This window comes from Panthera leo, chromosome C1 (genome assembly GCF_018350215.1).
Source record: "Panthera leo isolate Ple1 chromosome C1, P.leo_Ple1_pat1.1, whole genome shotgun sequence".
Taxonomy (NCBI): Eukaryota; Metazoa; Chordata; class Mammalia; order Carnivora; family Felidae; genus Panthera; species Panthera leo.
Window position 1 is genome coordinate 110537369 of NC_056686.1, and position 27949 is coordinate 110565317.

The window sequence follows — 27949 nt, forward strand, 5'->3', positions numbered from 1 at the left end:
ACAGAGTGTGGACTCAGGGGGAGGCCTGGCTGTGGGGAACAAACATACCCAACTTAGAAGATTTAGGATGGGGCCCCACTCCTCTGGCTGCCAGACCCTCCTACTCTGCATCTCAGATTTTCTCATCTGTGAAATAGGGGTGGATGCCCAGCACGCCGGCAGCTCAAGTGAGAAAAAAAACCCTCCCCCAGCCCCCTGGGGCCCCAACAACCCAACACTCCCACCCAGGAGGCTTTGGGGCCAGGCTGGCAGGGTCCTGCCTCTCCCCAGGGGCCCAAGCCTTTCAGAGGTGATTGACACAACTGCCTGCAATTGTCCAAGATGATACACAGGTGAGTCAGAGGAGCCTGGGCCCTGGAGTCCAGTCTCGACTCTGCGCCCCATTCCATGGTCCTCAGTCTCCTTGTCCATAAAATGGAGGCAATAACACCAGTGTGCTGTGAGGGCACAGTGCGATGGCACATGTGGCACAGCTGACGTCTGTCAGGTGCCAGATGATCGGTGCCCAGGCGGTCCCTTACACTCTATGGTTCCTCCTTGGTGAGTCCTCCTGCTATGAGAAGGCTGCCGGCTAGGGTAGCTGGCCTGGCTGCCTCCCGACCCCGCCATCCCCCCTGCCAGTGAGTCCACCTTCTTACAGAAGAGGGCCAGTTGGCTTCCCTCCTCCTCCTCCTGCTCCTCCTCCTCCTCCTCGGCCCCCAGGCCGGCCCTGCATCCTGATGGAACAAATCTCTGGGCTGGTGTTCCTGGTTTCTAGGCTCCTGAAAGGAATCTCTAGCTCTCTACTTCTCAGGCCTTTCCCACCTTGTTTCCAAGTGCGCCCTGCCGGGCTTCGCCAAGTCGTGCCTCCCAGCCCACCTCCCACCCGCCCCCGCGACCCTCCTCCCGAGTGGTGACTCCCTCCTCCCATCCTCCCAGCTGGCAGGACACAGCCCCCCCAGTCCCCCACCCCCCCGCAACCCTCCTCCCGAGGGGTGACTCCCTCCTCCCATCTTCCCAGCTGGCAGAACATAGCCCTCCCAGCCCCCCCACCGGTGCAGCCGGCTGGCAGAGAAGCCCCCGTATTCCCCTACCTTCTCAGGACAGGGGTCTCGCTGACTCCCTTCCCCTCCACCCTGGGCACTCCGAAAGAGCAGGGAAACAAGGCAGTGCCAGGGCTCTGGGCGTGTCAGAAAGTAAGGGAGAGGAGGAAGACGCAGAAGGGACCCAAGAGGAAATGGCCCAGCAGTCCGGCCCCACGTAATTTATTACAGGACTTTGTCCTGGGCCCCATCCCCTCCCACATGGCAGCCCCAGCCAGCAGAGCCTCACAGCAGCCTGATCTTTAACCCTGGCCTCTTCAGCGAAGACTCCCCACAGGTCATCAGAGCCCGCACTCCATGCACCTGTTGCTGGCCACCAGCCAACCCCATGGTGACAATCAGCTGATCAATCAAGGGAGTTCAGCATATTCCTGGGCATCACAGGGACTCCAAAGACACCCATGCAGGACCTCTGCTCCCAAACATCCCGTGTCCTAATTGGGGCACACACACAGGAGAGGCTAGGAAGCCTATAACAGAGCTAAAGGCCATTAGCACAACTAGGTTTTCAGTGGGGTCCCCAGAAGCAGGGGCAGCTGGCTTGAGCTGGGGCTCGAGGGAAGGGGGGGTTCTGCAGTGAGGCTAATACAGACCTTTCAAGCGGTGTGCACTGGGAGAGGCCATGCTGTAGGGGGAGGCAATCCCTGAAAGTGTGAGTGTGGGGGCTTTGAAGGCAGGTGGAAGGGGAGTCCACAGGAGGGACTATTCAGCTGCAGCCCTTCCCTTGGGTGAAGAGAGACCTTGGGATGGTGCTCACAGTTGGTCCCACTAGAGCCAGGCAGGCTCCTTCCCAGGCCCAGGGTTTGGGAGGCACTTGGGAACTGCAGGCCGAGGTGTGGGAAGCCCCTGTCACCTTTCAGATAGAGCTGAGCCCCGGCAGGTGGCAACCCTGACCTCGGCCTTTTTTGGAGACAGGAACCAAGTGTTGGTGGAGAGAGAAGGGTAAAGTAGACTGGTTGCAGAGATGGTCCCAGACGGAGGTCATCACTGCCCGAGGGCTTCCTGGGCTTCCCGCAGGGACCCCTTGCAGTCCCAGCTCTCCTCTGTTGAACGCTCCTGCTGCTGAAACAGCTTGAAGGAGTTTCTTTCTTACAACCAGGTAGCCCATGCCAGAGGTAGGGAACGAGCTGGGGGATGACTAACCAAGGGGCCATTTGGAGGAAGCGTGTGCTCTGAGACTTTCAGCCGCCCCCCACCCACTCCCTGTGAGTCCTACCTTGGCACCAGCTAGCCTCTTGCCCCCTTAAAGTCTCAGCCAGTTTCTGGGCCAACACTTGGTTTGGGGGTGGGGTGGGGGCTCACATGGCACGTAGCCTCTCTGGGTTAGACACCATTTCACTCCTGCAGGATTGGTGAGCTGCAGCTCCCAGAAATGGTGAGTTCCTTGCTCTGGGACCCCCTGCACCAGGCTGGGTCCTCTATGGCCCTCTTCCTCTGCCCTCATGAAAAAAAAAAAAAAAGCAGAACAGAATATTTGTGCGAAGAAAGCAATTTATATCTCTAGCCAGAGTCTGTGTTAAACAGAATTTGACAGAAACACCTTTTGGATACCTACGAACTTCTTTCCCACTTTGTTTTTCACATTTGACATTGATATCATAAGCATTTTCCTACACTGTACCAAACTTTAATCACCTGTCTTTAAGGACAGCATTCAAGTCCCTCCTATAAATGTCCCATCATTTGTGTAATCATCCTCCCTGGATGGACATCGGCAGGCACCCAATGCTTTGCTATTACCCACAACACTGCTATGAACGAATCTGTGCTCACAGCCCTGTTTGCATTATGGTGCTACAGGAAGGCTAAAGAAGGGAACTTATTGAAACAAGGGGCATGCACACCCAGCAAAACGGTGTGCATGTCACTGCAGGGACCTGGCCTGGCTGCTGTGTGAGCTGGCGGGGCTCACAGTTTCCACTGCTGAGGTAACCCAAGCCCAGGAAATCAGGAAGAGGGGCTGATGGCAGTCGGGGCAGGCTCTTCCTGTTTGTCACACCTGTGACCAGACTTGGCTCTTAGGCAGCCTAATGTGACTGCCACAATTCTCCCCAAGACACAGATATTTTGTGAATTTCTAAAAATATGTTTTTGAGCTGAGCCCAAATGCCTCCGTAGGACAACTTATGCGTCATTGTGTTTCTGTTCAATGATCAAGCCCGTTGTAATATTGCCATAGCAACCGAAACAGAGTATAAGGAGCATTTCACTGTACCTCTACCAGCACATCCTGGAGCGACCTGAAGTTGCTTGTTTCCTGGTGGCCCTGATCTTCCCCTCTAGCCTACAGCAGCCAAGTTACCCATTAACTCTATAAAATAATACAGCTGGCCGCATAGGTCTCTGTGGCTGAGTTGCTCTTTAGAATGTTTTAGAATTCTCAGTCTCAGGGAACTAGCACTTATGGAGTGCTTCCTAGGTGCTGGGCTCTATGCAGGTGCCATCACATAGCCTCATCACAACCCTACAAGTTAGGGTGCCTGTCCTCGTTTCATAGTCGGGAAGTTAAAACCAAAGAGGTTAAGAAACTTGTGTACATCACACAGCTAGAGGTGTCACGGGCAAGATTTGAATCGAGATCTACCTGACTCCAAGGCCAGTGCTCATTGTACATCAACCCTCAAACAAACCTGGACTCCCTCCTCCCCCAACCCCCAGGGATGGAGGAGACATATTCCTTTTAGAAATTTTCAGGAGGGGTGCTTCTCCAACTTGCTTGCCCTAGCCCAGGATCAGAAGAGACTTTCATTTCTGTGGTCTCTGAGGTTCAAGGGCAAGGAATATCTGGGAATGTGTGGGGCTTAAATGCCTCCCTGGAAACACAATTATGCACAGTACAGAAGTGTATACCACATGACTCACTTTATCTGTGCAGTTCAGGGTTTCTTAATCTTGGCACTATTGACATTCTTTGTTGGCAGGTTGGGAACAGCTGTCCTATGCACTGTGAGATGTTTAGCAGGAACCCTGGACTCTCTCCCCATTAGATGCATCCCCCCGCCCCGTGCTATCAAAATGTGTCCAAATATTGCCAGACGACTCCTGGGGGACAAAACCATTCCCAGCTGAGAACCAAAGTATAGCTCATAGGTCCAGGTGCAGTTGAGACTGAAAGAGGAGTACATCAAGGGCCAGAAGGGGATGTCCTCTTGGAAGGGGTGGCCCTGCACTTGGCCTCCTGGAATGGCAGAAAGATATGCTCAGAATAAGATATGGAGGCTGCAGAGAAGGGGCTATCGGACTGGTGCCTCCGGAGGACATGCCAAGGAAATGACTATTTTCTGGCAAGCCCAAGTATTTCATCCTCCCTGGATCAGAGACCATGAGATAGACATTGCTGGACTGGGCAGAACTTGGATCCAAAGTCCCCATGAACCAGGGGGGCATCTGCCAGCTCAGTCCAGAAGAAAATGACTCATCCCTGATCGTGCTTTATTATCACAACCCCTGTGAGGAATCCACCCAGAGGTTTGTCCAAGCAGCAGAAGGGGCAAAGCAGGGGCACAAAATAGAAGAGTCACTTTCTCCCTTCTGGAGAGCTGCAGGAAATCCAGGGGATAAATCTCAGTCTTGGGTCCTGGTACGTAAACCTGAGCCTCTGGTCACAAACCTCTGGGGACCTCTGCCCCATGCGCAGGGTGAATGGCATCCTGATGACTAATTTGATTGCCCTGGGGAGGTTAAGGTAATTGGAGGAGAAGGCAAAACTTGATTATGTGGCAACGCAATAAACCAAGGGACCTGGGTAATGATGTTGATGATGCAGATTGTGATGATAGTAATGATACCTTGTCCATCTCTTGGAAGAGGTTGAGGGGGAGTGGGGCATTGTGAAGAGTTTCATTTCTGAGAAGAGAAGCGTTAGGATAGAGTTCTTAACCCTGGCTGGAATACTGTGTGTGTATAAAGACTAATTTCTCTTCCCTCTGGTCCCATATCTGGGATACTCTTTCCAACCTCGCCCACAGGGGTGGCCACAGAATGAAGATAAGTAATGCGCTCTACTTCCAGGCCCTGTGACACCCTGTGCTCTCTCTCTTCCCTCTGCTGGTAACATGCAGAGCATCCAGCAGTGGATTCTGAGGCCCTAAGGAATGGTGAAGCCACAATATGGAAGAAGTCTGGGTTCCTGAATGACCGCTGGGAACAGAGTGCCACTGCCACCCCACTACTGACCCCACTGCCCATTTACAAGAGCAAGAAATACATTTTTTTTGTGTCAAGCCACTGACATTTGTTATGTGTTGTTATGCTACCATAATTAAAACATGATCCCTCTCCCATCCAAATGTGCCTTTGTCCTTTAAACACCAGCTCAAATATTCTTCCAGGAAGTTGGCCCTGATTACTATAGTTCACTCTAGGCTCTAATGTCTACAGCACTTGTTACTCAGATCACGTGATTTACCTCTTAGCATGGATTTTTTTCAAAGTAGAGCTTCCTGATGGACTGTAAGTTTCTCAAGACAAGAATCAAATGTTAGGGTTCTTTGTATCTTCACAGGGCCTAATAAAGATAATGGGGGTACCTGGGTGGCTCAGTCGGTTGAATGTCTGACTTCAGCTCAGGTCATGATCTTGCAGTTCATGAGTTCAAGCCCCACATCGGGCTCACTGCTGTCAGCCTGTCAGCACGGAGACTGCTTTGGATCCTCTGTCCCCCTCTTTGGGCCCCTCCCTCGCTTGAGCTCCCCCCCAAATAAATAATTATTTTTAAAAAAGATAATAACTATCACCTATATCATTTCCCAAGAAGTATTATTTACGTATAAACACATTTAATCCTCATAACAACTCTATGAGATAAATACTATGATTATCCTCAACTCGTAGATGAGAAAGTTGAAGCACAGACAGGTTAAGTAATTTGTCCAAGGTCACACAGCTAGAAAGTGACAGAACCAGGATTAGAACCCATAAACTTGAGTAATGAATGAGCTTCCAATAGTCATACCATCTTAACCATAATTGTTCTAGGAATGTTAGCTTGTACGTCCAGTTGAACCTGCTGGCTCTTCTGGGCAGGGGGCCATGGTGTCGATCCCTCTGTTCCAGTATCTGAAGCTGGCTAGACACTGAGGAGCTGTCACTCACACCTACTGACTGAGGGAACTGAAGACCAGTTGGAAACATATTGTGCAGGTAGGGTAGGGCAGGATTTGCTCTTGTTGCTGGCACGTGTGTACTACCCAGCACCCTGGGGGGAAAAAATGTCAAACAGTCCATGAAAATTCACTGTGGCTTTAGATTGCGTTTGAAAAAATAACACTTTTTTTGCATAGTCCCTAAAACTAGAGATTATAACCAACCCCTAGTAACTTAAAATTTCTCTTGAATCTGCTCTTGAAATAATTATCTTTCCAGCTTTACATTTGCTGTTAAACCAAGACCCAAGAATATCAACTGTCTTCAAATAGACTATTGGAGCCAAAAGGAAGGCCGGGATCTCGAGGTGGTCTGTTGTGCAACTCTCTTACTGACCCAGTCACTCAGTCACTTGCTTGGTGGGTGTTTACTAAGGCCCTGCTCTGCAGTAAATCATCCTGGGTTTTAGGATGTAGGGGGCTTCACACAGTCCCTATGCCTTAGTCCTTGCACCGGACAAATGGAAGGAACTTGCCAAGAAATCTTCTCTTTGTTTATTTGTTTCTTTTAAAATTTTTTTTTAATGTTTATTTATTTTTGACAGAGAGACAGAGCATGAGCAGGGGAGGGGCAGAGAGAGAGGGAGACACAGAATCGGAAGCAGGCTCTAGGCTCCGAGCTGTCACCACAGAGCCCAACTCGGGGCTTGAAGTCACAGACCGCGAGATCATGACCTGAGCCGAAGTCAGACGCTCAACCGACTGAGCCACCCAGGTGCCCCATGTTTGTTTGTTTCTAATCAAAGAATTCCACACATCTCCCCTATGGGCTGGACTTAGTGATTTGCTTCCAAATAATAAAGAATGGAAAACGAGAAATAGTAACTTAACATTAGAGAGACTTAGAAGATACCACCTTAGCTCCAAGTGTTATAGGCTGAAAGGTGTGCCCCCAGATTTCATGTGGAAGCTCTATCCTCCCAATACCTCACAATGTGCTGTATTTGGAAAGATGGCCTTTAAAAGAGGTAATTAAGGAGAAATGAGGTCATTAGGGTGGTCCTAATCCAAACTAACCAAAGTCCTTATAATAAAAGGTGAGGTCACAGAAATACACAAAAGAAAGACCATGTGAAGACAGAGGGAGAAGGTGACCATCTAGAAGCCAGGGAGAGAATTCTGCGGCCACATTGACCTTGGATCCAGAACTGTGAGGAAACAAATCCCTGTTGGTTAAGCTGCCCAGTGTGTGTTATTCATCACAGCAGCCCCAGCAGACTAATTTTTCCTCATCCACGAAGTGACCAAGTTTAGCATCACTTGCATTAAGTCGTCCCTAGGCTGTGATAAGAAGGGTGCTTTACTGTGTGGTATTCTTGCTCAAAGCCTCAACCCCAGTCTAATCATGAGAAAAACATCAGGGAAACCAAACTGAGGGACATCCTACCAAACACCTGACCAGGATGCCTCAGAACTGCCAAGATCATGAAAGACAAGGGACATTCAAGAAACTGTCACAGACCAGAGGAGACTAAGGAGACATGACAATTAAATGCAATGTGGTGTACTGGAAGGGGTCCTGGGACAGAAAAAGGACATGTGTAGAAACAGTTGAAATCTAAATACAATCTATGGTTTTGTTAATAGTATGTGCCAGCGTTGGTTTCTTGATTTTGACAAATGTGATGATAACCAGTAATGTCAGATGCTAATACCAAGGACTCTGGGCAAGGGATATATGAATCTATGCCACTTTGGCAAATTTTCTCTAGTTCTAAAATCATTCCAAAATTAAAAGTATTAAAAACCAAAGACTCCAGTTGAGACCCTATTTTCAATTCTTTGGGTTGTATGCCAAGAAGTGGAATTGTTGGGTCATACGGTAATCTTATATTTAACGTTTTGAGGAACAGCCAAACCTTTTCACAATGGCTGTACAATTTTACATTCCCATGAACAACTGTATGATTTCAATTTCTCTGCGTCCTCAACACTTGTTAGTTTCCATTATTTTCGTTATGGGTATTCTAGTTGGTGTGAAGTGGTATCCTATTGTGGCTTTGACTTGCATGTTTTATTTATTTTTTATTTTTTAAAAATTTTTAACGTTTTTTTATTTATTTTTGAGACAGGGAGAGACAGAGCATGAACAGGGGAGGGTCAGAGAGAGGGAGACACAGAATCTGAAACAGGCTCCAGGCTCTGAGCTGTCAGCACAGAGCCCGACGCGGGGCTCGAACCCACGGACCGCGAGATCATGACCTGAGCCGAAGTCCGCCGCTTAACCGACTGAGCCACCCGGGCGCCCGACTTGCATGTTTTAAAAATGACTAATGATGCTGAGCATCTTTCTGTGTGCTTTTTAGCCACTCATATATCTTCTTTGGAAAAATGTCTATTCAAGGCCTTTGTCTATATTTAAAATTGGGTGTTTTCCCTCTTCTTACTGAGTTGTAGAAGTTCTTCATGTATTCCAAATATTAAAAGCCCTTATCAGATTTGCAAAAGTGTTCTTCCATTCTGTGGGTTGCCTTTTCATTCCCCCGATAGTGATCCTTTGATGCACAGAAGGTTTTAGTTTAAAGGAAGTCCACTTTATGTATTTTTAATTTTGTTACCTTTGCTTTTGGTGTCATATTCAAGAAACCATTGCTAAATTCAAGGTCATGTAGATTTGCTTCTAAGTTTTTTTTTTTCTGAAAGTCTTATGGCTCTAGCTCTTATGTGTAGGTCTCTGATCCTTTTTAATTTTTGCATAAGGTGTAAGATAAAGGTCCAGCTTCATTTTTTTGTATGTGGATATCCAGTTTTCCCAACACTGTTTATTAAAGAGACTGTTGTTTTCTCATTGAATGGTCTTGGCGCCCTTGTCAAAAATCAGTTGACCATAGGGACACCTGGGTAGCTCAGTTGGTTAAGCATCCAACTTCTGCTCAGGTCATGATCTCACAAGTCGTGGGTTCAAGCCCCGTGTTGGGCTCTGTTCTGACAGTGTGAAGTTTGGAGCCTGCTTCAGATTCTGTGTCTCCCTTTTCTCTCTCTGCCCCTCCCCAGCTCATTCTCTCTCTCTCTCTCTCTCTCTCTCTCTCGCCCTCTCTCTCTCAAAAATAAATAAATATACAAAAATTTTTAAAAAATCAGTTGACCATAGATGTGAAGGTTATCTCTGGACTCTTTATTCTATTGGCCTATATGTCAATCTTTATGCCAATGCTATACTGTTTTGATAATGTAGCTTTGTAGTAAATTTTGAAATTAGGAAGTGTGACTCCTCCAATTTTGTTCTTATTCAAGATTATTTTGACTCTTCAGGAGTTCCTTGAAATTCCATATGAATTTTTGCATGGGTTTTTCCATTTCTGCAAAATAAAAATGCCGTTGAGATTTGATAGGGATTACATGGAGTGTGCATTTTGGGTAGTATCACCATCTTAACAATATTAAGTCTTCTGATCCACGAATATTAGATACCTTTTCATTTATTTATATCTTTTTTTATTGCTTTTGGCAATGTTTTATAGTTTTCAGTGCACAAGTCTTGCCCATCTTTGGTTAAATTTATTCCTAAGTACTTAATTCTTTTTGACACTATTGTAAATGGGTTGTTTTCTTAATTTTCTTTCTTTTCTTCTTTTTCATGACTAGTGTACATAAGTGAAACTAATGTTTGTGTTTTGTTTATGTCTTCTGCAACTTTGCTATCCATAGTAGCATTATTCACAGTAGCCAAAAGGTGGAAACTATTCAAGTGTCCACTAGCAGAAGAACGGATTTTTTTAAATTTTTTATTATATGAAATTTATTGTCAAATTAGTTTCCATAAGAATGGATTTTTTTAATGTGGTATAGACATACAGTCGAATATTATTTATCCATAAAAAAAAAATGAAGTCCTGACACATGCGACAACACTGATGAGCCTTGAAAATATGCTAAGTGAAATAAGCCAGATACAAAAGGCAAAATACTGTATGATTCTACTTATATGGAACATATAGAATGACCAAATTCACTGAGAAAGAAAGGTTAGAAGTTACCAGGGCCTGTGGGGGAGGGAAAATGGGGAATTACTGCTTAATGGATACAGAGTTTCTGTTTGGAGTGATGAAAACATTTGGAAATACACAGGGGTGATGGTTACATAACTTTGTGAATGTAATTAATACCACTGAACTGTGCACTTAAAAATGGCTTAAAAGACAAGTTTTATGTTATATGTATTTTACCACAATTTTAAAGAATAGTAAAAAAAAAAAAAAAAAAAAAAAAGAAGGCTATGAAAGTCACTTGGTTTAACCATGGTTCCAAAGCTGAATTCCTTTATGACAACTGGCAGTCTCAGTGGGGTCTCTGAACCCCAAACCCAAACCCAAACCAAACCAAACTGAAACAAAACAAAAACAAAGAATTTTTTTGTAACTTGAATAATTCTTCAGTCACACACGCATAATTATGTATTGAAGTGGGGTTTTGCTCAGGGAAGGGCACACATGTATGGTTTCTACACAAGGTGAGACCAGATGAGTCCATGAAGACATCTTTGCTTGGATCATCGGGATTGAAAATGAAGCCCAATCATAGCAAATTGACCTGGGTAGCTGCCACACCATGGGCAAGTGAGGACTGGAACTTCTAGCTTTCAAATTATGGGCTGTAACCTATGAGTGGGCTGTATCATTTGATATGACATGACAAAATTAAATAGAATCAACTAGAAGTTATCACATGGACCAAAACTAAGCATTATGTGTTATAAAAAACTTGACAGCCTTTTCCCATCCTCTTTCCTGGCCCCTAACAGACAACTGGTACATTGTTTCTTATAGAATTTTCAAATTTTTAAAATATACTTAGAAGCGACAACAAACATATGTTATCCTCCCCTTGTCACAAAAGATGGGATTCCCTGTTCTGCATTTTGCATTTTTTTCACTGAATCCAGTTTAGAAAATTTTTTATAGCAGTACATAAGGGAGTTTCCTCATTTTTTGTTATAGCTACATAATATTCCATTGTATAAGTATATCATAATTTTGTGATCGTTCCTTTTTGGATATTTAGGTTATCTCCAAAATTTTGCAAGTAGTGTTGCAATTTTTGTAGATATGTAACTTGTACATGGTTAAGTATATTTGTAGGATACATTTGCTGAGGCATATGCATTTGTAATTTTTATAAACATTTCCAAACTGCCTTCTGTAGAGAGCTGTACAAATATACTCCCACAGCACCTGATGAAAGGGCCTCTTTCTCTATGGTCTCATCAATAGAATGTTAATCAGATTTTTGTAATCTGAGAAGTAAAAAATAATATCTCAATATGCTTTATTTGCTTTTATCTTATTTTGCTTTTATCTTATTTTAGGGTGAATATCTTTTCATGTATCTTAGAGCCACTAATCTTCTGTGAATTGTCATTATTTACCCATTTGTCTATTATTAGCCTTCCTATTGATTTCTTTTATAATCTCTTAGGGAGATTAGCCCTTGGTCTCTAATATGAGTTGAAAAAAAAATTCTTTTCTTAATCATTTATATTTTGATTGGGCTAACGATGTGTTGTTTTTGCCATGTGCACATTTTAATTTTTATTAAATTTAATTTTATTAAATTTAAGTTTATTAAATTAAACTTCTTTTAAGTTTTTATTTTAATATAGTTAAATGTTTCCATTTTTTTATGGCTTTTGGCTTTTCAATCTTTGTTGGAAAGTCATTTTCTGTTCATATTTACTAAGGAATTGTTAGGTTGGGTTTTTGTTTGCTGTTTTAGTTGTCCACATAAATAAAGTTATACCATTTATAGCATTTTATGAGTATATTTTTACTTAATATAATGTGGATATCCACGTGAGAGCTAAAGATTCACTTCAATTATATTAGTGGCCATGTGGTAAGCCATGGTACCGGTGTTTAGTGATTCATTATCCGCTATTAATGAGCTTTCAAGTGAGTCTCTGTTTTCTTTTTTTTTTTTTAATTTTTTAATTTTAATTTTAATTTTTTTATTTTTTCCAATGTATGAAGTTTATTGTCAAATTGGTTTCCATACAATACCCAGTGCTCATCCCAAGAGGTGCCCTCAATACCCATCACCCACCCTCCCCTCCCTCCCACCCCCCATCAACCCTCAGTTTGTTCTCAGTTTTTAAGAGTCTCTTATGCTTTGGCTCTCTCCCACTCTAACCTCTTTTTTTTTTTTTTTTTTTTTTTTTTCTGTTTCTGTTAAGTTTCTCAGGATCCACATAAGAGTGAAACCATATGGTATCTGTCTTTCTCTGTATGGCTTATTTCACTTAGCATACATAACACTCTCCAGTTCCATTCATGTTGCTACAAAGGGCCATATTTCATTCTTTCTCATTGCCACATAGTACTCCATTGTGTATATAAACCACAGTTTCTTTATCTATTCATCAGTTGATGGACATTTAAGCTCTGTCCATAATTTGGCTATTGTTGAGAGTGCTGCTATAAACATTGGGGTACAAGTGCCCCTATGCATCAGTACTCCTGTATCCCTTGGGTAAATTCCTAGCAGTGCTACTGCTGGGTCATAGGGTAGGTCTATTTTTAATTTTCTGAGGAACCTCCACACTGCTTTCCAGAGCGGCTGCACCAATTTGCATTCCCACCAACAGTGCAAGAGGGTTCCCGTTTCTCCACATCCTCTCCAGCATCTATAGTCTCCTGATTTGTTCATTTTGGCCACTCTGACTGGCGTGAGGTGATATCTGAGTGTGGTTTTGATTTGTATTTCCCTGATGAGGAGCGACGTTGAGCATCTTTTCATGTGCCTGTTGGCCATCTGGATGTCTTCTTTAGAGAAGTGTCTATTCATGTTTTCTGCCCATTTCTTCACTGGGTTATTTGTTTTTCGGGTGTGGAGTTTGGTGAGCTCTTTGTAGATTTTGGATACTAGCCCTTTGTCCGATATGTCATTTGCAAATATCTTTTCCCATTCCGTTGGTTGCCTTTTAGTTTTGTTGGTTGCTTCCTTTGCTGTGCAGAAGCTTTTTATCTTCATAAGGTCCCAGTAGTTCATTTTTGCTTTTAATTCCCTTGCCTTTGGGGATGTGTCAAGTAAGAAATTGCTACGGCTGAGGTCAGAGAGGTCTTTTCCTGCTTTCTCCTCTAGGGTTTTGATGGTTTCCTGTCTCACATTCAGGTCCTTTATCCATTTTGAGTTTATTTTTGTGAATGGTGTGAGAAAGTGGTCTAGTTTCAATCTTTGCATGTAGCTGTCCAGTTCTCCCAGCACCATTTGTTAAAGAGACTGTCTTTTTTCCATTGGATATTCTTTCCTGCTTTGTCAAAGATTAGTTGGCCATACATTTGTGGGTCCAGTTCTGGGGTTTCTATTCTATTCCATTGGTCTATGTGTCTGTTTTTGTGCCAATACCATGCTGTCTTGATGATGACAGCTTTGTAGTAGAGGTTAAAGTCTGGGATTGTGATGCCTCCTGCTTTGGTCTTCTTCTTCAAAATTACTTTGGCTATTCGGGGCCTTTTGTGGTTCCATATGAATTTTAGGATTGCTTGTTCTAGTTTCGAGAAGAATGCTGGTGGAATTTTGATTGGGATTGCATTGAATGTGTAGATAGCTTTGGGTAGTATTGACATTTTGACAATATTTATTCTTCCAATCCATGAGCATGGAATGTTTTTCCATTTCTTTATATCTTCTTCAATTTCCTTCATAAGCTTTCTATAGTTTTCAGCATACAGATCTTTTACATCTTTGGTTAGATTTATTCCTAGGTATTTTATGCTTCTTGGTGCAATTGTGAATGGGATCAGTTACTTTATTTGTCTTTCTGTGGCTTCATTATTAGTGTATAAGAATGCAACTGATTTCTGTACATTGGTTTTGTATCCTGCAACTTTGCTGAATTCATGTATCAGTTCTAGCAGACTTCTGGTGGAGTCTATCGGATTTCCATGTATAATATCATGTCATCTGCAAAAAGTGAAAGCTTGACTTCATCTTTGCCAATTTTGATGCCTTTGATTTCCTTTTGTTGTCTGATTGCTGATGCTAGAACTTCCAACACTATGTTAAACAACAGCGGTGAGAGTGGACACCCCTGTCGTGTTCCTGATCTCAGGGAAAAAGCTCTCAGTTTTTTCCCATTGAGGATGATGTTAGCTGTGGGTTTTTCATAAATGGCTTTTATGATCTTTAAGTATGTTCCTTCTATCCCGACTTTCTCGAGGGTTTTTATTAAGAAAGGTTGCTGAAGTTTGTCAAAGGCCTTTTCTGCATCGATTGACAGGATCATATGGTTCTTATCTTTTCTTTTATTAATGTGATGTATCACGTTGATTGATTTGCGAATGTTGAACCAGCCCTGCATCCCAGGAATGAATCCCACTTGATCATGGTGAATAATTCTTTTTATATGCTGTTGAATTCGATTTGCTAGTATCTTATTGAGAATTTTTGCATCCATATTCATCAGGGATATTGGCCTGTAGTTCTCTTTTTTTACTGGGTCTCTGTCTGGTTTAGGTATCAAAGTAATACTGGCTTCATAGAATGAGTCTGGAAGTTTTCCTTCCTTTTCTATTTTTTGGAATAGCTTGAGAAGGATAGGTATTATCTCTGCTTTAAATGTCTGGTAGAACTCCCCTGGGAAGCCATCTGGTCCTGGACTCTTATTTGTTGGGAGATTTTTGATGACTGATTCAATTTATTCGCTGGTTATGGGTCTGTTCAAGCTTTCCATTTCCTCCTGATTGAGTTTTGGAAGCGTGTGGGTGTTTAGGGATTTGTCCATTTCTTTCAGGTTGTCCAGTTTGTTGGCATATAATTTTTCATAGTATTCCATGATAATTTCTTGTATCTCTGAGGGATTGGTTGTAATAATTCCATTTTCATTCATGATTTTATCTATTTGGGTCATCTCCCTTTTCTTTTTGAGAAGCCTGGCTAGAGGTTTATCAATTTTGTTTATTTTTTCAAAAACCCAACTCTTGGTTTCGTTGATCTGCTCTATAGTTTTTTTAGATTCTATATTGTTTATTTCTGCTCTGATCTTTATTATTTCTCTTCTGCTGGATTTAGGCTGTCTTTGCTGTTCTGCTTCTATTTCCTTTAGGTGTGCTGTTAGATTTTGTATTTGGGATTTTTCTTGTTTCTTGAGATGAGTCTCTGTTTTCAGTATTACAAAGGGGCGGGACAAACCTTAGGTGTGTCCCGGTGAGTTGCGAGGCTGGAATGTGAGAGAAGGACCACGGGGCCAGGTGTGGAGGCTTAGGATGTACTCGTGCCATTGGTCTTTGGACTAGTGGGGGCCCCCTAGTGGCTCAAGCACAAGGAGGATGGTCAGACGTGGAGACCTGGCTTCTCTGACATAGAACAATAAAACTAAGGGGCCTTGAAATCTTCTGATTCAACACTCTCATCTGACACACGAGAAAACTGAGACTCAAAGGGGGCTCAGCAAGCACAATAAGCCCAGAGCTTGGCCCAGAACCCAGATCTCTGAGCCCCGGGTCGCAGCTCTGCCAGTGTCAAGCCACTTCATATATGGTGTGACCTCACTCCCGGAAACGTGTGGCAAGTTACAGTTGTCTCAAAAGGCTGACCGAATAAATCTTGCATGTACTTAGTGTCTCTAGGTTATCATCCAAGGAAAAGAGTGGACTGCTGCAAGCCCTTCCTCCCTTCATCTCTTCTCTGTCCTTAGTATCTTTTGTGGGAGAAACAGCCTCCCTTTTGGGTGCATCACCCCCACCACCAGCATGGACCAACCATGATGGGGCTGGAGTGGGGCCTGGGGATTGGAGAAACACCAGCCCTTAAAAGGCAAGGCAGCCAAAACTCAGAAAGGCACATCTGTGTTGCTCTAGCATTTCTCTATCAGGGGGCCCTAAGGGACAGCCAGCTGGTGAAAAGGCTCTGGGAAACTCTCCTGGACCTGTGTTTACATTGACAAGCACACAGCTTTAACTAAACCTCTGTTTATTTAGTTCAAAAGGTTTGTCCTGTCTCACTAACTATGGTATTGGCTTCCTGAGTACAAAAACTAGATCTGATACTTCTTTGTAGCCTTCTGGGTCTCAGCACATTGCTGCACGTTCAGTCGGCTTCTGTCTCTCTCCAAACCACTGGGGCAGTTAGAATCTTTATGTCAAAATTCAGTAATTATTCTCACTTGGCAATGAGAAAGAATGAAATCTGGCCATTTGCAGCAACGTGGATGGAGCTGGAGGGTATTATGCTAAGTGAAATAAGTCAGGCAGAGAAAGACGGACACCATATGTTTTCACTCATATGTGGATCCTGAGAAACTTAACAGAAGACCAGGGGCGGGAGGGAAGGGGGAAAAAAAGTTACAGAGAGGGAGGGAGGCAAACCTTAAGAGACTCTTAAATACTGAGAACAAACTGAGGGTTGATGGGGGGTGGGGGAAAGGGGAAAGTGGGTGATGGGCACTGAGGAGGGCACCTGTTGGGATGAGCACTGGGTGTTGTATGGAAACCAATTTGAAAATAAATTATATTTAATATCAAAAGTAAGTAAAATTCACTAATTATTTTCCTGCAATTGCATTGTTTAGTCCAATCAGTTTAATGGCTGTTGGTCTTGTCCCTCCAGTGAAATTATAAGCTCTTTACAGCAGGATTTGCATTGGGTTCCCTTCCACTGAAACTTCCTAATCATCTTGCTTTATTTACACAGGTACAATCTCACCCATTCTCACCTGCTCTCTTCCAAAGAGAGCCTAGATTCTGGGGTCTCCTCTATCAAAGGAAGGAAAGTTAATATTTTAATCTTATACCTTTGGTTTAATCTTATACCTTATACCTTTGTTAATTTCTTATTCTGATTCTCATAAAAGCCTGAGAAAATGTCATTCCCACAGTTGGGGGCAGACTTAGATTTCAAAGCTGTTTCTATTACCCAGGGAAAGGGATGAACTCTTACAAGAAAATAAGAATTTCTAGGGAGAAACCACCCCTCTCTCTTCCTTCCCTTTCCATGTCCATTGCTGGAGCCTAGAACTGGGTTCTTCCAGCATCCTCTTACTGGTTAACAAAGGGTTCAAGGATTATCAAAGCAGGAATGTGTCGTGAGTAAGAGTACTTTGAGCACTTATAGCAGAGCTGGCATGGGAGAATCCACATCTCTTAAGCCCAGGGTAGGAGATAGACTTTCCAGGGCACCACATGAGGCCTTACAACAAGCTAGGCATACCTAGAAATCCAGTCTAAGATGTATGCTTTGCTAACAAAAGATCCAGTGTATGCAGGTCTACACCTTCTGGGGAATCTTTGCTTACCTGTACTGGCCCTCTTCTAATCAAAAGGCAGGAACATTCTCTGCTTTGTCTAAGGCAAAAACAAACAAGGAAATGGATTTTATTCAGATTGTGATAGGGAGAGCACTCCAGATATGAAAATCACAATGTCTACACAGGTTGTTTCTGCCTTAGATTTTCATAGGAAGAAAAGTGGGATGATGTATACTTGAGATTGATTTACAAGCAGAAGTTCCAGTCAGGTGAACAGAAAAGTGCTTATCTCTGTGTCTAGGTAGTTTCAGGGGGGAGGGCAGAATTCTAATCTCAGCAAAACATTCATGAAACAGAGAACAGGAAGTTGCGGGGTCTGAGTCTGACCTTATGAGCAGGCTCAGACAAAAGGGGAGGTCTTTACCTGGCCTTGTCAAAGGTGAACAAAGGGTCAGGAAAGAGTGGAGCGTGAGTTTTATCTAGGTCATAGGCAGAAGAGTGGTTCTTCACAGTAAGCGGTTGCGAGATAACTGATAAGTCAGGAAGTTTCTTAACCATTGCTATTCACCAAGGGCATGGGACTCAAGTAAAGTTTAACAATGTCTTTTATCAGGGGACCTATCTGGAAGCAAAAACTTGTACTTCCTATTGTTGACCAAATGGCTTCTTAAGACGGAAACTGAGTCGTTAAAGATACAAGAAAGGAAAAAAAAAAGATGCCTTGCAAGGCGGCCCTTTCAATCACGCCAGTTAGTAACGCACCAGAGCTCCCTAGGCTTTGAACTACAAGTCCCAGAAAGCAACGTGCCACTTCCTTCCCGTACTAAGGGCGGGAATCAAGCGCCTCGCTGCATGACGGGAACCCTGATTATTTGGCCGTAGGATGCAGATGTAATTGTAGCGTGTCTTCATTTTCCAAAAGCGTAACTCAGAAGATCCTGAACCAAGGCGCGCGAAAAGAGAACCAATAAAGTAACATTAACATCTCCGCGGGGGACAGACCCGATCCCTCTAAAGGAAGGTATTTAACTGAAGCCAGAGCGCCCGCTCAATTTACCCAGGAGTCTCCTTTCCGGCCACGCTGTGCGTCATTACCGTTGCGTCTTTTCATTGGCCAGATAGTAGGGGACGACGCCTGCGCGCTGCATCCCTTTGAGGGTCGTGGGCAGACGCCATTTTGGCCCCAGAGGTGTTTCTGGGAAGTAGATCGCCGAACCGCACGCCTGCTGGCCTGTCGGGTACGGCCTCTTGTGCCGCGGCTTTTAGTGTTTGCGACTGCTGCTGCTGCGGTTTTATTCTCCTCATCCTCGAAACCCTCTAGTCGAGCGGGAGCCTCTGAGCACTGGGCCGCGCCATTGGGGTTCACACCGCCAGGAAGGAGGTGACGGGGGCGGCGCGGGGCGCGGACACTCCCCGCCGAGAGCCCGCCTGCCATGGATTCGGAATATTACAGCGGCGACCAGTCAGGTGGGGCAGGGACTTGGGGGACAAGGCTGGGGGTCGAAGTGGTTATTCCGCGGGGCTTGATCTCTCACCCCCGTGGGGTAGGGGAGGGAGGCCCTGGAGAGGTTCCCTCCCCGACGGAGCCCTCCGAGGACAGTGAGGTGAAGCTCAAAGAGCCCGTCGGTCTGCTGCGACCCCGAAGTTAGAACCTTGGAGAGGGGATTCTAGACGGAGAGCCGTCTTCTGAATCGGCGAAGGTTTTTGCTGAAACTGGGAAGCTACTTTCATACAAAAACTGCTTCTGTGTGCCTATCCTAGGGAAGGTCTCTCCTGTTAGGGGATTTTTTTTTTTTCTTTTTTTCGGGAGTTGCGAGCGTCTTGCGAGAATTGAAGGGAGCGGTTCGTTGGGGGGTGCGGGATCTTTCCTAGACTTCTCACTTGGAATTAGAGCTAGCTTAATCTCGCTTGCAACATTGGTTTCGAAGTAAGGAAGACGTAAGACCTTTGTTTGAGTTGTGTAAGTATTTTAGGGTCAGGCGTGTACGACTGGCACTCACTGGTGATTTTGTGCCTTTACTTCACTTGAGATCTTTCCTCTTTGTCCTCACTTAAGTTTGATCTCCTTCCTCGTCTTGTTTATTCGGTAAACACTGGGCACCCCCTTTGCTAACACTGTGCTAGGCACCGGAGATCGAAAGACAAATAAGGAAGGCAGTTATCTAATGGGGAAGAACGTTATGTTTCCTTTCACTTTGCATCCAAGTTCCATTAGGTATTCTCTGTCAGGAGTGCCTGAATATCTAAATGTTAATAATCTCTTTTCTGTTTCGAGTTCGCTTCGATTCCATACGTATGATAGCGAATAGTAGTAGGACTACAAACGCGTTTCCAGGCATGCACTGCTGTTTTGCCTAAAATGTTTGCCTGGTGTTTTCAGTTCGTTCTAAATTACTTTTAAATTATTTTTCAAGTAAGGAAGTACATGTAATACATGTATATGAACTAAGTGCTATAGAAGACTTGAAAAAAATTAACAGTTACCTGATTTTTCATACTTTAAAAAATATTTATCTCCATATTCTTAACTTGTGCTCTTTCTTGTTGCATCATTTTTAGGTATTCCATAATGATTTCTTATTGTGCTAGGACAGGATTTTAGCCTCTTATGTGCCCTCTTCCCCACACTCTCACTAGTGTAGCATAATTGTTCGTTACATTTCAGAATTATTGTTTGTAATTTGACTGTGTAAATATTCTTTACTCCTTAGCCAAGTAGAGTAGCTCATTAGTACGATAGTGATTTCATTCTTATACAACTTTTTTGGTTTTCCTGTAGTTGACTGTTTCATTTTTAAAGTTTTGTTTATTTTTATTAAACTTCTAACCGAGTCTTCCCATATTCTCCAACAGCCCTAAATCCCTCTCACAATACAATTTTACTTTGTTTTTAAAGTATTGGGTAAAGGTAGGTAGCAACTCATTTTTACCATTTTGCAATAGCACAGTGTATGCGTTACTTTAAGGAGTTTATACTGTTTCTGTACTGGAGTTCCTTGTGCTCTTCATTCATAAATAAATATTTACTGTACTGTACCAGGCAGTGTTCTGGGCTCCAGGGATTCAGCAGTGAACCAAAATCCTTGCTCTTTTGGCCCTTTCATTCAAGTGAGGAAAGACCCACATTAAACAAAATAACTTGGTAAGTCGTGTAGTACATTAGAAGGTGGTAAGTAAGGGCTATGGAGAGAATAGAGTCAGTTTTTAATATAAAGTTGAAATAGTCAAAGAGCACACTGTTATTTAGAGGTTGTTGATTTGGTCCTTAGTGATGTTTCTTCAGCCTCACGTTTCTTCTATGACGTATTTTCTGCTGCCACATGCGTCACAATACACGTTCTGATGGTGTTTATGTAAGCATTATACTTTTGCTTTGTTCTCAACATTAGTCTCATTAGTTATGCTTCGTCAGTGGTAACCTTTGCTCTTACATTACTCTTGATGCATTGTGTTCATTTCGGTTGTAGATGTTCTCCATCTTACACCTTAAGTGGGTTTTTGTTTTATTTTTAAGCAGATGATGGTGGCGCTACCCCAGTACAGGATGAACGGGATTCAGGGTCAGACGTTGAGGATGATGTAAATGAGCAACACTCTGGATCAGACACTGGAAGTGTAGAACGTCATTCAGAGGTATTGGCTAAACAACATCTTTGGGGAGGCTTTTCCCTTGCGTTCTGTGAGTCATGTTTTATTTAGGAGTTGTAGAGCTCCTGTCACGTGGTATAGGCTTCAGACCCTGGGAGTAAAGGGTTTTAAATTAATAGAGAACTGCTTTAAAAATAAACAGGGATAGTCTGGTTTGGTAGGACATCACAGGGAAATAATTTCTGATTGGGTCCCCTTTCAGATATTAGGCAGTTTTCAAATGTGCATATTGATTCAGAAAATGAGCCAGGGCCTTTGATATTTGACTAGGCCTCCCCATTCCCAAAATGATGTCTTAGGGGGGCAGTGAGCATTTACAAGCTGAAGAGATGCCAGTTGAAAGAAAATTAATGGGGTTTTCATCACCTATTGGGATTTGACTTTCTCATTCTGAACTTTTCCAGCATAGAATGCATTTGACAAGCAAATATAATTTAAAAAGCTGTTTTTGCATAATACAGAGTAGTATTGGATCTTACATGTAGCATTTCAATATATTTGGCCTAATAAATATTTTGAAAACTATTTAATTTGCTTCCCTGGTTATACAGTCTGTACTATACAATGTTAATAAAGTTGAGACAGTTTACAATAAGTTTGTTATAAGTTTTTGTTAAACACAAACTGAAACTCATGGGAATGATAAGATGACCAAATTTTTTTTTTTTTTTATTTTAAGGAGTTCATTTGGCATATATTTTGCTTGATTACAGAAGAATGGAAAATTGTCCAATTTTGAGATTGTATTATTGATTCTGTCCTTTAATAATGTCATTAGTGTATTTATATATCTAACAAATATTTATTGAGCACCCATTATGTGTCAGGCTCTTTTGACCTACCTGGGACTAAATGAGGTCTCATCATCACCAAAATGCTTCTCTTCTTAGATTTATTTTTCAGTAGGGGGAGAAAGACATTAAACAGTATTCATTTTGGGGGCACCTGGCTGGCTCAGTTGGTTAAGAATCTGACTCTTGATTTTGGCGCAGGTCATGATCTCACGGTTCACGGGATCGTGCCCTATGTCAAAGCTCCGTGCTGACAGTGCAGAGCCTGCTTGGGATTCTCTCTCTGCCCCTCGCCTTGTGTGTGCATGTGTGCTCTCTCTCTTTCAAAATAAAAACTTTAAACAGTATTCATTTTTTAAAAATGTGCAGTTTGTTAAGAGATGATAAGTGCTGTGGAGAAAGAAGAATGTTAGAGCAAGGTGAAGGGTGCCAGAATAGAAGGCAGGTTTTGTTGTTAAATAGGGAGGTACATGTAAGCCTTATTAAGAAAGTGACTTTCAGATCAAGGCGTGAAGGGTGGTAAAGGAATATCCACATGGCTGTGTAGAGGAACACACACACACATACATACATACATACATACATACATACATACATACACACAGCATTCCAGGCAAAGACCCTAAGGTGTGAATGTGCTTGATGTCTTCAAGGAACACCAAGGAGCCAGAGGGGCGGGGTAGGTAAGTAGGGGGCACTCGAGATGAGAGGCTAAATGGACTGGGAGAAAGGCTTATCTTTTAGTTATGTTTAGTTTTTTAGTGGTTATGATGCCCCTCAGTTTTTTGTATGCTCCTATGCATTTAGACTAAATTCTAATAATGTATTGATTGATACGTAGAAATTACTTGATAATGTAAATGTTGTTACAGTTTATTTAGTGTGTAGCTTCTCATTAAAGTTTCCACTTTGGAAACTAGCATGAGAAGATTGGCTCATGGCTTCGTGCTTTAGTTATAAATGTAATGTAGGCTTACCTTTAAGCATCTTCAACTACTTTTTTGTAATCAACTGGATTCTAAATAAATGTGCATGTTAAAAATTTGGGAACTATATTAAAGCTTAAAGAAGATCCTGAGACAAAAGGAAAAATCGGGGGTTCCTGGGTGGCTCAGCTGGTTAAGCACCCGACTTTGGCTCAGGTCATGATCTCATGGTTCATGGGTTTGAGCCCTGCATCAGGCTCTGCACTGACAGCTCAGCCTGGAGCCTGCTTTGGATTCTGTGTCCCTCTCTTTTCTCTCTGCCCCTCTCCCACTTGTCCTCTCTTTCTCTCTCTCTCTGAAAAATAAACAAACATTAAAAAAAAATAAAGGAAAAATCAGTAATACCCTATTTTAAAAATCTTGGTATTTTGTTCATTTTGGTTTTTTCTGCATCCTCTGATCTTGAAAACTATCACTTGTCTTTTTTTAAAAACCACTTATTGAGATAAATTTACATACCATACAGTTCACCTGTTCAAAATATGCAATTCAAGGGTCTTTAGTATATTCACAGTAGTGCAGCCATCACCGTAGTCCATTTTAGAGTATTTTTATCACTTGAAAATGAAACCCTATAGCTGTTACCTGCTTATCACTCCCTGCCCCCATTCTTCCCTGTTCTGGACATTTCATATGAATGAAAATATATAATATGCAGTCTTTTGTGATTGGCTCTTTTATTAAACATGGTATTTTCAAGGTTTGTTGTAAACCATATATGTTGGGTATATGTATATAGCATATCCATATATATATATTGTAGCATGTATTGGTACTTTTTGTGATAACATTCCTTATATAGATAAACCACATTTGTTTATCCATTTGTCAGTTGGTGGACATTTAAGTTTTTACCTTTTGGCTATTAGGTGAAGTGCTTCTGTAAACATTTATGTAGAAGTTTTTGTGTGGACATATGTTATTTCTCTTGGGTATGTTCCTAGGAGTGGAATTACTGGGCCATATGGTAATTTTATTCTCAGTTGAAGAACCCCTCAAGCTGTTTTCCAGGTTGGCTGCACCATTTTACATTCCCACCAGTAGTGTATGAAGGTTCTGATTTCTCTGTATCCTTACCAACTCTTGTTATTACTTGACTCCTTGGTAATAGACATCTTAGTGGATATGCAGTATTATCTCATTGTGGTTTTAATTTGCATTTCTCTGAAGAGTAATGATGTTCAGTGTCTATGTAGGTGGATCTTCTTGGAGAAATGTCCATTCAGATCCCTCATTCATTTTTTAGTTGGGCAATTTTTCTTGTTATTGAGCTGTAAGAGTTCTTTAAATAGTATGGATACAGTCCCTTATTAGGTGACTGATATGCACATATTTTTTCCCATTACATGAGTTACCTTTTCACTTTAGTGTGCTTTCACACACAAAAGTTTCTTATTTTAATGAAGTTCAATTTATGGGTTTTTTTTCCTTGTATTGCTTGTGTTTTTAGTGGCATGTCTAAACATTCTTTGCCAAATCCAAGGTCATGAAGATTTACTCCTATGTTTTAAGAGTTTTATAGCTTTAGCTCTTACAGATCTTTGGTTGATTTTGAGTTAATTTTTGTATATTCTGTGAGATAAGGGTCAGGTTCCATTCTTTTGCATGTGGATGTCTAGTTGTCTCAGCACTATTTGTTGAAGAGAATTTTCTTTCCTCATTGAATGGTCTTGGTGCCCTTGTCAAAAATCAGTTGACTATAGGGGCTCCTGGGTGGCTCAGTTGGTTAAGCGTCCGACTTTGGCTCAGGTCATGATCTCGTGGTTTGTGAGTTTGAGCCCCATATGGGGCTTGTGCTTGCAGCTTGGAGCCTGTAGCCTGCTTGCAATTCTGTGTCTCCCTCTCTCTCTGCCCCACCTCCACTCAGGCGCGCGCTCTCTCTCTCTCTCTCTCTCTCTCTCTCTCAAACATTAAAAAAAAAAATCAGTTGGCCGTGGATATAAGGGTTTATTTCTGGATCTCCAGTTCTAATTCGTTCATATCTGTGTCTGTACTTACACCAATACCATAGTACCTTGAGTAAGTTTTGAAATCAAGGAGTGTGAATGCTACTTTGTTCTTTTCTAACGTTTTATTTCTTCTGGGTCCCTTGCAATTACATATGTATTTTATTTAAAAAAATTTTTTTTATTAATGTTTATTTTTGAGAGAGAGAGACAGAGACAGAGTGCGAGCTGGGGAGGGGTTGAGAGAGAGAGAGAGAGAGGGAAACACCAAATCTGAAGCAAGCTCCAGGCTCTAAGCTGTCAGCACAGAGCCCAACGTGGGGCTTGAACCAACGGAACTGTTAGATCATGACCTGGGCCGAAGTTGGACACTTAACCGACTGAGCCACCCAGGCTTTCCATTACATATGTATTTTATAATCAGCTTGTCAATTTCTGCAGGGAAGGGAGCTGGGGTCCTATTAGGGATTGCATTGAGTTGATGGGTTTGGGTAGTGTTGTCATCTTGACAATGTAGATCCATGAATATAGGGTGTTTTAAATTTCAGTTTCTTTTGACACTGCATTGTAATTTTCAGTGTACAAATGTTGTGTTTCTTTTTAAAATTTATTCCTAAGTGTGTTATTCTCTTTAATTCTTGGTAAGTGGAATTGTTTTATTTTCAAATTCAGATTGCTACCATTTTTCCTACTCTGATTGCATTGTGGTATGAGAGCTACTCTGTATAATAATATCTATCTTTTTATATTCATTGAGGTTTGTTTCGTGGCCTGGTGTATGGTTTGTCCTGGAGAATGTTTCATGTGCACTTGAGAAGAATGTACAATCTGTCTTTGATTCTACAGTGTGTCTCCTGTAGACAACATGTAGTTGGATCTTTTTTTAAATCCAGTTTCTATCTTTTGATTGGCTTGTTTAATCCGTTTACAATCTAATGTTTTTAAGGGAGTTGGAGTCTGCCATTTTACTGTGTTTTTTCTGTAGTCATGTCTTTTTTAACATATTTGTTATTCACATATTTATCTTTATTTTGGTGAGTACATTTAAGTTCTACAATAGCAGATTTCAGTTACAGGATGGAGTCCTCAGTTACAGTCACCATGTTACATGTTAGATCCCCAGATCTTATTCATCTTATAGCTGAAAGTTTGTATTCTTTTATCTCCCCATTCCACTTGCTCCCTGAACCTTTGACAACTACTTTCCTACCTTGTTTCTCTGAGTATGACTTTTTTTTTTTTTAAAGATTCCACATACAAGTGATACCATGCAATGATTATCTTTCTCTAACTTATTTTACTTAGCATAACACCTTCAAGGGCCACCTATGTTGTCACGAGTGGCAGTTTTTCCTTCTTTCCTGTGGCTGAATATCCCATGGTGTGTATATACATACGTATATAATATATATATATATATAAATGTATATATATGTATATATATGTATACATGTATACATGTATATATGTATATATATATATATATATTTTCTTTATCCGTTCTTCTGTTTGTTTTTTTGAGAGCCACTAGTTAGTTGGGGAGGGCAGAAGGTGAGGCAAAGAGAATCTTCCACACTCAGCACAGACCCCAATGCAGGGCTCAGTCTCACAACTGTGATATCAAGACCTGAGCCAAAATCAAGAGTCTGGATGGATGTTTAATCCACTGAGCCACCAGGTGCTCTGGTATCCATTTATCTGTTAATGGACACTTAGATGGTTTCCCATATTTTGGCTCTAGTGAATAATGTAACAGTAAATGTAGGAGTGCAGGTATCTCTTCAGTATCTTCTTTTCTTTCATTTCTTTTGGATATATGTCCAGAGGTGGGGTTGCTAGATCATGTGGTCTATTTTTTGAGGAACCACCATACTGTTTCCCATAGTGGCTGCACCAACTTATGTTCCCACCAAGAATGTACATCCTTGCCAGCACTTGTTATATCTTGTCTTTTTATGACATTCATTGTAATAGGTGTGAGGTGATATATCATTGTGGTTTTGATGTACATTTCCTTGATGATTAGTGATATTGAGCTCCTCTTCATGAACTTGCTGACCATTTGTATGTCTTCTTTAGAAAAATATTCAGCTCTTCTGCCTATTTTTTAATTGGATTGGGTATTTTTTGCTGTTGAGTTGTGTCAGTTCTTTGTATATATCAGATATGTGGTTTTTTATGTAGGCTCTATACCCAACAGGTAGCTTGAACTCAACGACCCCAAGATAAAGAGTCGACACCAGGCACCTCTCAGATATATATATGTTTTGCATGTATTTTATTCAGTTCCTTAGGTTGTCTTTTCATTTTGTTGATAGTTTTTTTTGTTATGCAGAAGCTTCTTAGTTTGATGTAGTCCCACTTGTTCATTGCTGCTCTTGGTGTCAAATCCAAAAAATCATCACAAAGGCTGATGTCAAGGAGCCTATCCTCTATTTTTTTTCTAGGAGTTTTATGGTGTACAATCTTAAATTTAAGTCTTCAATCCATTTTAAATGGAAATTTATGTATGGTGAAAGATAAGGGTCCAGTTTTCCCAGCACCATTTATTTTAATTTTTAAAAAAATGTTTATTTCTTTATTTGGGAGTCGGGGAAGGGGGGAGGTGTGTGTGAGCAGGGGAGGGGCACAGAGAGGGGGAGAGAAAGAATACCAAACAGGCTCCAAACTGTCAGCACAGAGCCCGATGTAGGGCTCGATCTCATGAACTGAACCATGAGATCATGACCTGAGCCGAAATCAAGAGTTGGACACTTAACCAACTGAGCCACCCCGGGGCCCCTTCCAGTACCGTTTATTAAAGAGACTGTCATTTATTGGGTATTCTTGGTGTCTTTGTCATAAATTAATTGACCATGTATTTGTGGATTTATTGTTGGGCTCTCTTTTCTGTTCTGCTGATCTGTGTATCTGTTTTTATGCCAAAACCATACTGTTTGGATTATTGTAGCTTTGTAATACAGATTGAAGTCAGGGAGGGTGACACCTCCTGCCTTGTTTTTTCTCAAGATTGTTTTGCCTGTTTGGCTATTCTTTTGTTCCATATAAATTTTAGGATTGTTTGTTGTATTTCTGTGAAAAATGCCATTGCAATTTTGACAGAGATTGCATTGAGTCTGTAGATTGCTTTGGGTACTATGAGCATTTTAACACTATTAACTTTTCAAATTCAT

General features: G+C 42.1%; 2 protein-coding genes across 9 annotated transcripts in view; one reads left to right on the forward strand and one right to left on the reverse strand.

The window, feature by feature from the left end:
- The window catches only part of MYO7B (myosin VIIB), a 102561-nt gene extending 84011 nt beyond the window's left edge, over nt 1–18550 (reverse strand). The window contains exons 1-3 of one of the 4 annotated variants that reach the window (XM_042954090.1): nt 18463–18550; nt 17454–17502; nt 3298–4260 (exon numbers count right to left, since the gene is read on the reverse strand). The gene's annotated coding sequence lies outside the window, so the exon portion shown is untranslated. The other 3 variants (XM_042954089.1, XM_042954088.1, XM_042954091.1) reach the window with 3 other exon arrangements.
- A 43-nt stretch (nt 18551–18593) lies between these two features.
- Nucleotides 18594–27949, forward strand: part of IWS1 (interacts with SUPT6H, CTD assembly factor 1) — a 50887-nt gene continuing 41531 nt past the window's right edge. For 2 of the 5 annotated variants that reach the window (XR_006206746.1, XM_042954096.1), the window contains exons 1-2: nt 18595–18872; nt 20923–21038. Coding sequence is in view for 3 of the 5 variants with exons in the window: in XM_042954096.1 (XP_042810030.1) it covers nt 18839–18872; nt 20923–21038 (150 nt within the window). In the remaining 2 variants the exon portion in view is untranslated. Of the gene's footprint in view, nt 18873–20922; nt 21039–27949 lie in introns of all 5 variants that reach the window. The other 3 variants (XR_006206747.1, XM_042954097.1, XM_042954095.1) reach the window with 3 other exon arrangements.